This window comes from Cyrtonyx montezumae, unplaced genomic scaffold (assembly GCF_038088225.1).
Source record: "Cyrtonyx montezumae isolate F1298 unplaced genomic scaffold, pur_monq_1.0 scaffold_0, whole genome shotgun sequence".
In the NCBI taxonomy this organism is placed as follows: Eukaryota; Metazoa; Chordata; class Aves; order Galliformes; family Odontophoridae; genus Cyrtonyx; species Cyrtonyx montezumae.
This window is the reverse complement of record NW_027071824.1, coordinates 17,737,368-17,753,416: the sequence shown is the minus strand read 5'-3', so window position 1 is coordinate 17,753,416 and position 16,049 is coordinate 17,737,368. Positions and strand designations below refer to the sequence as shown.

Here is a 16,049-nt window from a genome sequence, read left to right as displayed (position 1 = left end):
GTGTTCAAAAAAACCCAAAATAACATTTAAATCTATACTCTGCAATAAATGTTCTTAAAGCTTTTCAGAAAGGTTATACCACAGCTTGTAGTTTATATACTGGAGAAGCAATTTAGTGTTTCAGCATCTGATAGAACACTGCAGCAGAACATCCATGATTAAGGAGCTCCAGCTGGTCTTTAATATTACCATTGCCATCTGTGCTGGACCTTGCCCTGTCCAAGGGGGATGAGCTGTGTGGTAAATGTGAAGTATGTGTAGCCCATTGTATGAGAATATGGCTTTTTTTCTCATCGTAGTGTGTTACGATCAAGTGATTTTTATGTGGCAGCAGCAAATTAAACTGTAGGAGACGGAGGAGGAAAAGCAAAAAAAGCAGGGAAACAGAAGCCTCTTGCACTACACTTCTCATATCTTAGTTCCATGTTTGTATTCTTTGTGCAAGATGAGAAGGGAAAGAGGAGGGATCATGGAAAAGTTAGCTGTCTTAGTTTGTTATTTGTCTGAGATTTCTATCATTTCTGAGGACTAGAGTACTGGGTTCCTTTCTAATATGATGAAAACCGGTCAGAGGAAGTTCTGACAACTCTTCTGTCTATTTTTCAACTGGTAAGGAAGTCTTTCCAAAAGAGGAAAAAAGATAGCATAATAGTTTTTATTTCATTCAATGAACATAAATTAACAAAAATACCTGAACATTCTAGCATTATCCCTTTAATGCTATAAAGTATACAGATGTCTGATTAAGAACCTTGAGAATGTGGAGCTGTCTGTAAAAATGCAAGGAATACTGTGTATTCCAAAGATGAGCCAGAGGGAAATACTCAATTTCCTTTGTTTTTTCCACTGTGTTGAGCAACTAATTCCATAAGAAACTTTTTTTTCACTAAGAAAATTGAAACAGTTGGAAAGATTTTTTTTTTTTAAGGTGAGCATTTATACAGTGGAATAGAAACTAATGATGTATGGTACCTTTGAAAATCATGGCACAGAACAGTACGAATTGTGTGTGTGTGTATGTATATGAATATTTTTTTCTGCTTTTCATTAAGAAAGGAGTTTTGAGAGGAGAGCAGTTGGAAATGCTTTGTTTGTGTCATCTTTTGTATTGCATTTGCGATATTAATGTGGAACTAGGGAGCAATCAAATCACAGCACATAAGATTTTTAATGTTAAGTCTTCCTATTAAAATCTCTGTAAAACTAACATGCCCATTTGGTTTCTAAAGGGAAGTTGTTTATATAGCTTAAATAAAAGCAGTGCATTTTTCTCTGCTGAGAAAATGGCTGCAGTTTTCTTTGTTTTATACCCAGCGAGGGTATTGAAAAGCTCATTAAGATTGCCATGTGTCTCTACTGCTGTAATTTTGGTGGCTTTAATAAAAAGTCTCTTTCAGTTCTTTTCTAAGCAGTGTTGCATGTTTTGAATAGACTCTGTTGGTTGCAAGTATATTACATACACTGCGAAGGCTTTCTCTCTGGAAAGCCCTGGTAGTAGTGCTAGTAAGACTTCTTTTTCTTTAGGTTAATGATCTAAAAGCCATTTTCCTCTTTTTCTGTAGGTTTCATTTTGTCTTCTAAGCTTTCTTATTCAGAAGTCTGAATCGTTTTCCAGGAATGTCTCGATCCAAATGCTGTTAATTTAGTGCATATATGTTTTCAGATCCGTTGTGCATTACTGGGAAATGTGAGTGAATAAAGCAATAGAGATTTGCTCCTTTCTGTGAAAGCATCATGTGCTCGAGGCTCAACTCGATTTGTTGGATGCTGATTCACAAAGCGTCTGGTGCTTTGTTTACAATGTGCTGTGAATAGGAAAAAAAACCTAGTCTTATCACTTGTTTGTGGGTTTTTTTCTGTATTCTGTCGTGTGCTTTTAGGTATTTTAAGGTAAAATAACTAGGTGCTGTAGTGCATGTGTTTCAGGGCAAGGGGGAAGTCTGCATTCCATCCCAAAACTGGGATTAAGTAACAGTCTGTTTGAAGTTGTTTTATTTTACTAAGTATCAGATTTCAACATAATTGACACTTTCATCTCCTCAAACTTTGTTCTCCTCTGTGGTCTGCATTCTTCCCTGAGTCCATGGAGTCCACAGCTCTGCTTGAATCATCTCTTACAGGAGATGATTCCTGACTTATTGTGTGCGTGAAGAAATTTGGAATAGCCCTTCCTTTATAGAACTGTATGCTTTTCTGTATAATTTCTATAGATTTCTTCAAGCAGTAGATTTCAGTTGTCTCACTGAAACTGCAGTGGTAATAGAACATGAAAATAATGTTTAAATATTAATAGATAATTTGCTTGTCTAAAAGTTTGCAAAGTTAAGCAGGCAAATTTGATGACAGTTAGTAACATTTTTTCCCACAGCAGCCTTTCTTCTCCCTCTCCTCCTTCATCTTTATCTATCAGCAGCTCACTTATTATTTCTAGCAACTTCTGACAGCTGCTTGACATGTTGCAGGCTTCCCTTCCTCCTCTCATGTGCTGCAACAGTTGTAACTATTAGAATATAGTCCAAAAAAAAAAAAAAAAAGGTTTTGGAGTTCATTGTGTCCAGAAAATGAAGTTAGATGTCAAGGGCAAGTTTTTTTCTGAGGGAATGGTGAGGTGCTGAAACAGGTTGCACAAGAGAAGCTGAGGATGCTTCATCCCTGGAGGTGTTCAAGTCCAGGTTGCATGGGCCCTAGGTAATCTGATCTAGTACTTGATCTAACTGCTGGCAAGCCTGCTTGTGGCAGGGGGTTGGAACTTGATGATCCTTGAGGTCTCTTCCGACTCAAGCTATTTTATGTATGAAATTATACCCCACATTCAAGAAAATTGTTTGGTGTGTCATCTGAAGGGAATACAGTGTTCTTACTTCTCTGTTGTTTTTATCTTCCCTTGATGACAATACTCTGGTGATCAATTCGGAGATTATCACTACTAGTGTTAATTTCTCTTTCAGAGGTAGTGTTGTATACTGTACAGACCTACCTTCTTGGATGGGGAGAGAAGAAGGAGACTAATCCAAGTCTTTGGTTTTTGAAAGTAAAACTGGTTTTGTTGTTATACTGTATGAGAGAATTATTCTTATACTTAGGTTTTCTTATGTCTTGCCCTCGCTCTGCCTATTTCTGGCATTGTCCCTTTATTTCTTCTGTTCCTAAACTATCAAATATTATTGTAATCTTCCTTGTTTTGGTAGCATCTGTAAAACCCGTGTCTGAGTTCTTGTTCACTGGTCAGTTTTTACTGTCTCTAAGCAACAGTTTAATTTAATCTGATCCTATCATGTCTGTAGTTTGAACTAGAAGTATAACATGTATCAATGCCCAGACAGTCTTTGTTCTACACTAAAATGAAATACTGAAAAAGTAACAGATTTTTGGCATGTTGGACAATTAAGTTTGATTCTAATATCACAGTCCTTAATAGCAGTCATGAAGTATATGTATTTCTTTCCCCCAGAAGTCTGGAGTGTGTCAATCATTTCTCATGGCTAAAATGTCACTAACACATTGTCCGTACTTTTTTTTTCCATTTTAACTGCTTCAGGAAAAATATAACATGAACTTGATAAGACGCAAATCTGTCCATCTGATTTGATATTAAAATGACTGTAATGTTTTTTCCTTTTTTCAGAATTCTAAGATTTTTAGGTAGTCAAATGACTGGATAAGATTTTTAGGTGGCATTTTCTTGTGAGGATTCATTAAGAATTTTGTAGGAAAAAATTAAGTTCTATATCCATTGGTCTATTGAAGTCAGGAGGATTAAAGGGGAAAATGCATTTATATAAATTTTAGGAAAAATATTCATAAAAAAATTCTTACAGCTTTGGTTTAGAAAAATATCCATTTATAAGTTATCCACATTTGAGTCCTGTTCAGCAGGGAGGGAGCATATCCCAGTCTTGGGTATGACCTATGTTTTTACAGTGTGCTGTCCTTGTAGAAGTATTCAGTTAACCATGGAAAACCATGGTATTGTCTATCTTGTGTAAGGACAAAGTTTAAGCAGTGCTAGATCTCCTAATTTTACAGTATGTCCTTCCTTTTATTTAAAGCAAGAAGTTTATCTAGTAAAAGGGAATTTTCAAGTGTGGATGACCAGACATTAAGATGTTAAGTTCAATTTGATTTCTAGAACTTTTAAATCCATATGTACATAGACTGTATACACATTTATTTTACTTGTTTATTTAACACATGAATTCTAGTACTTATCTTGCTCTAAACTGACTATTATGGCTAAAGGCGGGGAGAAAAAACAAACCTGTACTCTGCCAGTATGCTTCACTACCCATCTTTTTTCTAATGCACGTGTATTTTATTAGGATAACTGTCATACTGATAAGCAAATCGTTATTTTGAAAAATGATTTGTGACAGCACGTGTGCAAGAAAATTTCAGAAGGTAGTTTGCATGAAGTGCCTATTGGATTATTGCATCAGGAAATAAAAAAACAATGCCAGTATATTTCATGGACTGCTGATGCAGTGTATACCAGAAGCAAGTATTGTGATTACTGTGAGAAAATCCAGACATATTTTATTCTGTACAATTGATATTATTAGCGTATATATGATTCTATGATATGGCATAAATACTTGTGACATGTTTGGATTGGCTGCCTTGATCATGGCAAGTGGGACTGTTAGTTACGAAGACTGTTCATATAAGTGCCAGTAAAATGTTTAAATGTATCACTTGTTAATGCTTGTTATCTGTGAAGTTGAGATTTGAGGGTTTGAGACTATTTAATCTGAAATAAAGATCGTGGAGTTGGATATTAGTTGGTATGCTTTTGATGTGTTTGGGAAGACTTCACTGCCTTGCCTATATAATCCCTAAACATGTATTCCATTAGTTAAGTTGGATTGTTGGCATTTTTTCCTGAAAGACTTCATATATCTTGTCAGCTGGATTTTAAGTATGTTTGTCAGTATATGTTGGCCAACACGTTCACTGATGACTTCTATCATGGCCTAGACAAAAGATGAGAGGGAACTTGTATGGATAGCTAAAAATGGGCTGTGAAACATCTTTCTGCTCTCTCACTGCTAGAGGCACTGTAAAATGAGGTGTTTCCTTTTAGAACTAAAATGTTTGAAGAGAAGCGGCACGTTTTTGCATTTCCCCAAATCAATATGATATTCTGTTAATGCTGTTAATATGGAGTACAGTGTCTCTCTACATAACCTTGTCAGATTTAGGAACATTACTGGCTTTTGCACACTGTTTTTGTTTTTTTTTTTTGTGCTTCCAAGCAGTCTCACTCTTTTTTCTTTCTTTTTTTTTTCCCCAGTGTTAATGTTTGCCAGTGGCAGCTTCCCACTTTTTTTAGCTGTTCTTTCTTCAGCAGGCCATATTCCCCTCAGTTGAGCTTTGTCAGCTCTCACTTCCCCACTTATTTATCTGACCTTCACTTTTGCTGTCATCATTCCTTATTCCTTTGTTTCTCATATGTCCTTACTTCTTTCCTTCCTGTTTTTTGTGTGCTGTTTAAGGAGTCAGTCTATTTTCAGGGTCATTTTGTCTTCAGACTCTGTAAGGAAAGTGGCTGCAACTTTGTTTTGCTTCTGGAAACCCAACTTTTGCACATAAAGTTTAATGCCAGTCTGCTGATGACCTCCAGCAGCACATGACCTCCTATTGCACATAATGGGAACAGTAGTTCTTTAATGAGACAGAACACTTCTAGCGGTGAAGTCAGGAACTGGAAGGAATCAGAACACAAATATTTTTAATGGATATGGAGACTTGTTAACCTTCTCTTTTCTGGGAAATTGCTGAGGCTGCCCTAGAACACCCACAGAAATTGTCACTTCCAGACTCCAACTGTAGCAGTATAACCCACCAAACAGTAATTGAGGCATGCCTCTTGCATTCAACATTACGCGTGTTTGTGAACACCAAGTATTGCAATACACAAACCTGTAAATTACTAGGCAAAATTCCTGTGGTGGATACTGGCATTCAAAATGGGAAAACCGGATATGGCACACTCAGTAGAATCCTGTCTGGCAGTATGTGGATTTTCCTCTGCTGTGCCTCACTGTTCCTCTTCATACAGCTGTTTTTCCAAACTGATTATATATAATATCCTGTACGTATATATTGTTCTGACATAGCTTAATAGTACAGTGTCAGGTTTACCATAAATCACTCATTAAACAAGTTTACTAAGTTTTCTTGTCTGTCCGTGTCACAGGAACAATAAAGTAATAGCTGATTTTGACTAGTTAATAGCATTATAGAGTGATTTCACAAATGACATTTTTGGTGTGTAAAAGCTGTACACAATCAAAGTATTCCTGCTATGCCATTGGCTAATCTGGAAGCTTTGAAATTATGGAAACATTTAAGTTGGTCCTTCACTAGATGATGATTGTATGCCTGATTCCAGTCTGTAGACAAAGGCAGCAGTGAGTGAAAATTAACTTCTTACACTGCCCATTCCCAAAATGTTCATTTTAGAGTAGGGGTGAGGTTGGGAGTTCAGTGGGGAAGTAGCAATGAACTAATTCTTGGGGAACTAAGAACTAGCTGTCCAAGATAATACCAGTTTTAGGGGTAGCACATTTCTTTTCCCTCACTGTCTAAATGGAACATAGTAGAAAATATTCTTCACTGATGGCGATTGATCTTCCATTCATTTTTGTCAGTCCATTTTTTCAGTCATTTGCTTTGTCTGATGAAACAGAATCTGAATCCACATTTTGTATGCAATTACATACAGTCCTGAAACATTGAAATATGTCCAACCCTTAAAACAAATTCACTTTTCTACTACCTGTGTAGAGAGCATTTCCTTAATGTTTTTCAAAGTATTGTCAACAGTGGTTTATTTACGAACTTGGTGTAGACTAGGAAAATCCTGAGGTTGAATAGATAAGGGAATTTTACTGTTATTTAAATTGTAAGGAAACCCTTATCACTAGTACCAAAGAGTTAAACGTCTAGCCATTTGAATCCAAAGCACTGATTTATTACTGTTGAGATTGGGCCTTAGGAAATAAATGCAGTACTGTGATGTGGTGTGGAAGTCTGTACTAATGCTATTTCAGGAGTAGGTCCAAGCCACAGACCTGAAAAAGACAATGCTACTACAGTCAGATCTGGCTGAAGTTATTTTCAGCGTAAGTGATAGGTTTGGCGCAACACAGCAAGTGTCATTAAAATGACTGGACTTCATTCTAAGTGAAAATAGGAGCAATATCTTATATGGCTTAACCTCCACTAGTCATGGCAAGCAGATTCTATTTTATAAAGTAGTATCTTCTTTCTTCGTGACATTTCCTTTTCTTCTCTGATGTCTTCCTTTTCTTGAATAAAATTAGTTGAGAACCTCTAAGGAGAAGTTAATTCTGAACTTGAATATGTGTCTCAAAGTGAAAAGGACCAAAACACAAACCAAAAAGCAGCTTAAGCAACAGCTTAAAAGATATTACCTTAAAATTTTTGCAAGAGGTTAGAGTATTGAAACCACATGATATCATTGCATAGTGTTAAGCTCTTGGTGAGTTGATAGGCATAGTGGGCTGGTATTTATTAATACAGAAGAAAATTAAAACAATTATTGTCACCTTGGATAGATCTTGCTGTTTGGATGTGTAAATAGAATTCAGATAATACCATTGGACTGTTATTAGAAAGCCCTAAAAAAACAAAAACATGAAAACGTTTTTCTAGCAGAACTTAATGTGAGATTTTTCAAATATCTAAAATTACTTTAAAAAGCCTTTTTTGTGTTTTTTTTTTTATTTCCTTCCATAAGCTCCTCTGGATGTTACTACCTCCATGTGTACAAGTTAAATGATGGATCATTACACAGGATTAAAGAAGCATGTTATAGCTTATCAGATGTCCCAGAACCTTTTTATTTTTAATCCACACAAGCTAATCAGAGCTTGCTTTTCTGTTTTTGTTACATTTAAATATAGTTGAAACTTTGAATATTATTTTGTTTCCATTGAAAATTCTTCACTTTGTAATTTCTTGTACTCCTTTCCTGCAAATTATTCTGTGAAACATATGAAGCATTCCTTGCAAGAGAACATTTTTGTAATGAACATTTGCTTTGACGTTTTTTTCTTTGTAGTCTGTAATATACTGGGCCTCCATCTGAGTTTTATCTGTAGAAATGTAGCATAAATCCCTTTGGCCTGGTGCCTTATCAGATGAGTCCTGTTATTAATTACGTTCTCAGCTAGATAGAATGGCATTCATCACATCTTTGTATTTCTTCTACTTCTGACTAAATGTATTAGATTCTACGTCCACATCAGACAACTCTCTGAATTTCATTTTCTCAATAGAGACAATATTTGCATGTTTCTGATTCTCAAGGTTATGAAGCGAGACAGGGGATTTTACAAGAAAAAGTTTAGAAACATCCAGCTTATGAGAAAGCTCAGGAAACTCTTGATGTATATTCAGAAGATGTAAAGACGTTAACAGGAAGAAGAAACAGATACAGACTGAGCTTTGGATGTAAACATGATTCTAGCAAGTGCTTACCAATTTCCCTGTACACTACTGAAGACTACTGAAAAGTACACTTAAGAGGAGAGGAAAGTCACTTTGTTCTTCCTGTATTTGAATAAGTGTATATGGAAGCAAGAGGGAAAAAGAAAGATTTTACAGAACAAAATTTATATCTTGTAGGAAAAGCAGGGGAGAAATACTTCACATATTTTGCTTTTTGTTCAAAATTAAAATTCAACACAGCAGACAGCTAGCCCAGGATGACTTCAGATTCTAAATGACACATCCATGCAAAATAGAAAGGGAAACTGGTTGTTTTCCTAGTGATTCAAGACCAGGTAAGGCAGCTTTATTTTCCTTGAATGTTCCCTTTGTTGCCTTTTGTGGAAAAAATACGAAGACGAACAAAAAGAAGCTGGGAAGTTTGAGGATATTCTCTTTTGGGAAAGCAAACTTTTCTCCATCAGGACTTTTAGCCGTTTTGTCAATGGAGTATGTGAAGTTTGAGTATTGACTTAACAAAGAAAAGCAATAGCCTAATTTTATAGCTGGAATGAAGGTGTAGTGTTTTGCTTTGGTAATACTTCCTTTTAAGGGCACGTATGAGAAATAGCTGAAGTAAAATGCTGAAGTCTTTTGATATTTCTGATGAATTAGTAAGAGTATTTTGAGCAGTTAACAAATGATAGTTTTGCAATGTTTTTGGAGAGTTGAGCTGTTAGTGCTTACTACAAGAAGCAGATGCATTTATTTTGAAGAAAACTTTAACGTGTGGCTGTTTTCAGTATCCCTTTCCAAGATGTTCAGTATATATACAGTAATGCGTAGTCCTTTCGTAGCAGGTATTCTTGGCTTTCTTTGGCTGACTTTTGAATTGACATCTACAGGAATATGATTGTCTTACAAAATGAAGAAGCACGGTATGCAGTTGGGTTATTTGCTCTTTTTAAAGAGACATTTCAAATCATTAATGAGGTTACTGATTCATATTCACTTAAATCTATTACTTGCATAATTCTGAAACTTATGTTTCAGTGTCTGTAAAGACTTACATAGTAAAAACCGTAGCACAATGTGAGATGCATCTGAGGTGTGGTGGGTTTCTTTTCGTTGTGTTTTTTTTTCCCCACTCTGAAATCCTTCTGAAGTTTTTCTTCAGAGTATGTTCTTCTTCACTTCTTAGATAAAACGTTCATTCCAAAGGAGTCTGCAGCAACGTAACAAGCTAAAGGCAACCAAATGACATCAGAAGTTGGGATTTAGGACCTGTCTAGAGGACTCGCTGGCATTAAGTACCTCAGCTGGGCTTTTAACCTAGATGCTCAAGCTAGGAACTTTGTCTTTTTTATAAAGCCAGCGCATAGTAAGAGGCTTTCTCAGAGTCCCCCTAAGGTTGATGCTTGTTCAAAATGATCTTCTGAAGGAATCTTCCTATTACCAACGCCTGTGTATAAGACTTAGTAGAGCTAAATTCAAGGCTTTTCTGCCTGAATTTATATACTATATATATATATATGGCACAAAAAACAGCAGAGTTTACAGGCTGACCTCCCATCAGTTAAGGGGCAGAGGGAGGGAAGGAGAATAGCTGTTCTTTGCAGGGTAGTTACCAGGAGTAAAGTTATTGCTTAAAAGCAGTGTCATCAAGTAGAAATATATTTAGAGTAATAGGAAGGATGGAATGTGAAGATTTCATTGGGTAGTTGCTATCAAGAGCTTACCTATTTGCTGCAGAGCAGTGTTATAGTAGAGTTAAAAGAAAAAACAGCAAAATCATTGAGCAGTTAGAGTGGAATTGTTAGCTTTATCATCTAGAGTATTGGAATATTTCAGAGGTATTGTGAGAAAGAAAACTGCTACTCTTTTGAGTTGACTATGTAAGCTACTGAGTAATTCCTACAATGTATTTATTCTTTCTAGCTCTAGATATGATAAATTCCAGAGTCAGTCAAATTGAACAAAAGGTACTCTGAATTTACAGTGATGGAATGTTACAATTTTAGCGTGGAGGCTATCAGACAAGACTAGACAAAGCTAATGTTAAAAATAACTTTCTAGTTAAACCAGTCCTTTGGTATGGATCACTGATAGTGTTTTGGCCTTGCTCTTGACTTTTTAACATTGAAAGGTATTTCTAATGGCTGTAACTAAGAGCTATAAGCCCAGCCCTGCTCACGATCAGCTAACACCTGTTTTGGTGAAAAGCTATTTTAGTTGTGCAGTCCCAGGATTAATTTTATAGACTAAAATAAACCCTTGTCATGCACTTGAGCATGAGACTTTAGACTTTGGAAAAAACATATTGAATGTGTGGTCTAAACCAACTTAAATATATATGGAATGTTAAAAGTAACACTGGAAACTGGCTCTGGGCATATGTTGATGTCTTGGCCAATGCAAGAAAGTAAATCTTCTCTGTCACTTTAATACGTTTGGATTTCTACCCGTTTCTGTAATTTACCTAGTTGAAATCAAACACAACTTATGTTAAGAGGAAGATAACATTCAAAATGTGGTAATTTGAAGGGATCTTAAAAAAAATCAAAACTGATTATACAGTTGACTCTGTAATATACTGTTGTGGTATAACTCAATAAAATCAATAAAATACCTATTAGAGGAAAATACGAATCTTTTGCTAATACATAAAGGCTCAAGTATTACATATGGGGCCTGGTCCAAAAGTAACACCTCCTGTTTTATTATGTTGACCTACAACATCAGAGATGGTTCTTGGTGCTATAGCAGTAGAGACTGAAGCTTCCTGCCAATACTCCATTGTGCCACAATATTTTCTGTTCTTTCAAGAAGTCATAAAATGAGTTTTGAAGTTGTCTTGCCTTTTGTTCTACTAACATGGAATTAATGTTGCCAAGTTAATTATCTGGATGAATTCTTGAGAATTGATGAACAATATCCTTGAGTATATGGAAACAAGATGAATGACTAATAATAAATATTAATTAATCATACAATTAATTTGGAAACTGTGTATGGCTTCTGGGGAAGGCAAACAGCAAAGCTCATGAAGTATGTTAACTGAAATGGGCAATGGAAGAAATTAGAAAGGTATGTTTGGGTTTTTTTTTTTCCTCTAAGCCTGTCCTAGTGTTTTTTGTTAGAGTATAATTTTAAATACCATAGCAAATACCTGAGGGAATGTAAACTAAAGGCCATTTCTTTGGAGGGGATGACAGGACAAAGAAACAGAGTAGCCCGCAGGGTGCCTCGTGCTTACTCCTTCAAGTAAGTCATTTCAACATGTCCAATAAGCAGTATGCCTTTGGTTCTGGTGTGGAATTCCCAAGAGTCTGCACAACTTGTTGCAATTAAAAGTGCTTGGAGTTCCAAAGTCCTATTTTCAAATAACAGCTCTGTCATAGCAACCGAAATAGTTTGCTAAGCTACTGATTTTTTTTAATCGGTGTTTATCAGTGTTTTATCACTGAACAAGTTAAAATGGTAGTAGAATGGGCTTACTTAAAGCAAAGATTTGTAATAATGAGGAAAAAAAATCAGAACTTATTCAAATGGTTTACAACTGCAGTTACAAAGTAATCGACTTCATTTGCTCCAGCTTCTTGTCTATCATTTCTAGTAAGCCCATGTAGTCTGATTTTTGTATAGGTATCGCAATTCACAAAACTGCACTTTCTCTCTCTCTTTTATTTTATTTTTATTTTTTTAAAACAGAAAGCAATAGGAGTTATCAGGGAGTTCATCATACCTAGATTCAACTCTGAATAAGGATGAGGCTGAATAATTGTACCTGAGAGTTAGCCCGGGTTTTATAAAGCTATTGTAACTGAGTTTGGTCTGAGTGTCATTTGTAACAATCACCCGTCTCACAGTTCAGATACCACTTGCTGTTTTGTTCTTACACAGTAATCAGGATATTAGAAAGATTATTATACAATAATACACTAACTACTTTGTTAATGAGACTTTGAAGTTCATTTTGTTTCATTCACTTTTCATGTAAGAATGACGTGAGTGAAATATTCAGTGAAATATTCTGTTTTACATAATATTTTGGTAGAATCTCCTTTCTACACATTGAAATGATAGGGAAGGAAAGTAAGTGTTCTTTTTTTGTAGGAAAAAAATGTGGGAAAGAATTGGAATAATGAACTTCCCCATGTAAAAGCACTCCATTCAGTGCAGAAAATATATTTCCTTTTTTCTCACTCTGTGACACAACTTTTACCTGCTTATCTGTCTTTCATACAAGACAATAAACTGATTTGTTGACAAAACTTGCATAATCTTGATTTGATTATTATTTCCACATGTTTAAAAAGTAAAGTCTAGGCTCATGTTTAAGTGGAAATATAAAGCTTTGGGACTGACAAGAAATCATTTGTGGTCTAGAAAATGTAGAGATTTTGGATGGGAAATTAAAACTCATTAATGATATTGGTTCTGAAATTATTCTGTGAAAGTCCTCAAATGTAAATACTCTGTAGCCTTTACATGTATTTATTTTTTGTGCCTGTCCTGTTTAAAACTTTATAATTCTGCAGTGAGAGCGTGATCATTTGAGTTTTGTTGTGTAACAACAAACTCAATGCAGGGATAATTACAAGCTTTTTTAAACTGAAAAATAGGCCCGTTTCTCATTGTCCTAGCCAGTTGCAGTGTTGTTTTTTTAAATATCAATAAATTTGTTAGAGAATTTTGTTCGTTCATTCATAAATGTACAGCAGGTATACCTTGTATTTTGTTTTATGATCAACTTTTACAGCCCAGGATCTTTACTCGGGGTAGGAATGACTGTGAGGCTGCACAGGGCGGAGCAGAGTGGGACAACCCCTCCCCTCACCCAGTGGCAGTGCTGGGCTGGTGCACCCAGAGTTTGGTTGGCCCTTTAGGCTGACAGGGCACTCTCCTGGCTTCAGGTCTGACCACTGTTTAGCAGAGGAAAAACTTCCCTTTAAGTGAAAAACACAGTAATTAGTAGCGGGGAAGATTGGTTAAGCTTTCCCACCAAAGTTGCCTCTTTTTATTTTATTTTATTTTAATTTAATTTATTTTCTTTTAAGCTAAAATAAGCATTGTTTAAGTGTTTGGCCAAACATCCCCGTATGTTTTTTTTCACAGCCACTCATAATGGGCCACTGAAGAATAAGGTCAGAAACCTGGGCCCTGTATTAGGAATGCCTTGCTTGCTTCCTGAAGTGGAGAATTTGGCTCAAGACCAACCAAAATGTAGGTTTGGACTTCTGTGGATGAGATAGGAGGGATTAGGAGCAATCAGTGGATTTATTGATCATAATTTCTAAAAGGGCAATTAAAATTGTGTAGTATAGAACACTGTAATTACATTCCACATGTACATTCAGGTCCTCAGTGCAGTTAGAATGATGTGAAAGCCTTTGGGTGTAGTTTGTTTGTTTTAACCATAATGCTAAATAGAAATCATGAAACAATTTGTTCAGGGTTTGTTGGTCAGAAAAGGAAGGATCAGTTAATGTTGGAGTTTCTGGTGGTACATGCATTCATATTCTTTTCATTATACCAGATTTGCTGTTGCCTCTTCTCGTAGTTTGCTTGGGAGAGAATTTGTTTTAGCTTGTCTCTTTCTGCTTCCTTTCCCGTGGAAATACTGTGAGAAAAGAAAACAAATTACAATATGTCAGAAATTTGTGAGGCATTTCAAGCAAACAAGCGTATTTTTTTTAATGCTTTAGGAGATCTTTGGAGAGAAGGAATAATAACTTGGGCTCTTTCTCCAGTCTACAGATATCTATAGACAGATTTTGTTTTTCAGAGAAGCTGGATCATATGTGTGGTGTCAATAACGTTAGCAAGGATGTTTCCCTGCTGTCTCTCTTTTCAAAGTAAATATCTAACAGAAGTTTTAGTTTTAAACCATTCTGGAAAGAATTCATGCTATTTATATGTTATTAAGGAATATCAAATTACATTGACCACATGACTCTTATTGGGTTTTTCTAAAAATTAGTTATTGGAGTTGGTATCAAGTTCTTAGCAATTTGGCAGGGAATTCAAAGATATAATTTCCAGTGTCTTTAGCAAAGCTTTTTATCTAGTCCCTGTACATCTATCACATATCCAAATCTTGCTGTTATTCTCAACTCACGCACACTTGAACTTTTTAATAACCTTGAGATTCTTACCAAGTTCAGCTAATTGAACATAGGGATACTGTTAATGCACATATTTTGGAGTACCTGAAGTATGAGAAGCTGAGAAGAATGTTTCTGCTCAACTTTAAGACAGGAAAGGGTAAGGAAAGGGCTCAGTACTGTCTATAACTATCCAAAAGTGAGCTTTTGGAGAGCAAAGGAGAAGACTGTGTCAGACTTCTCAATATCAAGTTCTTTATATTTCTTTCACTGTGAGTAGACACTTTAATTTGTGCAATTTAATCCATACTTTTCTAAAGTGTGTGCCACATGGACACCTGTGCACTGACTGTTGCAGCAGGAGAAAATCAATTTGATGGTCTTCTTTTCTATTGACAATACATAAATGTGTTCTTTACAGCCTTGAATTTATCAAATAAATAATACAACCATTTATTTGACTTTCAGAGTAGGAAACAATTCGTGCTTGAGAATGCTGTTTAAAAACTTGACTTTTTTCAGTGTCTTTTAAAATGAACTACCATAGTGTTTTAAACTGCTATTTTTTTCTGCAGTGTTTGCTCTCTCAGCCGAAGTTCTGGGCCATTCAAACTTCAGCCTTACTTCTTCGGACTAAGCTTGAGAAAGGAAGCACTCGTAGAATGGAACGAGCAATGAAACAGACACAGGTAAGGTTTCTGCCTTGACATGACCTGAATATCTTAGTTATGAATATGTATTTTTTTATCTATAGAAAGGAGTCAGGCAGGAGTTAGTAGCTTCTACACTTCCTTTCTGAGCCCAAGTTTCTAATTATGTGTCGGTTAGATGCATTTCTGTCAGTCCTCGGACAAACTCCCATATGTATAAACTAATGAATGGTTATTTTCTGTCCAAAGCACTAAAGTTTTGGAAGATTGAAATTGAAAGCTATTTATTTTACCTCTAGTGTCTGATTCATTTGATATCTGAGGAGCTGTTTCAAGTGAGAACTCAAATGCAAAGCTGCTACTGCTATTAAAAATATTTTTTACTGAAATAAATTACCTGTAGAAAAAACTGAAGCTTGCAGATGGTCACTGGCGATGAGAACAGAAAAATGTTTGTGAATTAAACTGCACATATTTACTGTGTTGATGTGATACTCACTGATTACTATTTGCATTGTAAGATTGCGATTAAATAATCTTGCTCCAAACACTGGTAAGATCAGTTTTCAAATGAGAACAATAGCAATAAAAAAAATCGATCTGGAATTTATCATCTAGTGGGATGAAAAAAATAAAAACAAAGGAAAACTGTAGGCTTTATAAAGATTTTTTTCTCCATATGACAGAATTTTGTTAGCTATCTTTCATCTTTATCCTGTTTAGTCTTGTTGTCACATGAACAGCAGGCATTACTATGCATCTGGCAGGCAACAATCCTGCTGACTAAAGCATCCAGGAATGTACAAAATTAATGATTATGGTGCTATCCAAATAAATC

At 35.6% G+C, this 16,049-nt stretch overlaps 1 protein-coding gene across 1 annotated transcript in view; it reads left to right on the top strand.

Annotated features, from left to right (window-relative positions):
- Window positions 1–16,049, top strand: part of TTC27 (tetratricopeptide repeat domain 27) — a 98,571-nt gene that overhangs the window by 32,909 nt on the left and 49,613 nt on the right. The window contains exon 10 of the mRNA XM_065729131.1: window positions 15,137–15,250. Coding sequence (XP_065585203.1) covers window positions 15,137–15,250 — 114 coding nt within the window. The remainder of the gene's footprint in view (window positions 1–15,136; window positions 15,251–16,049) is intronic.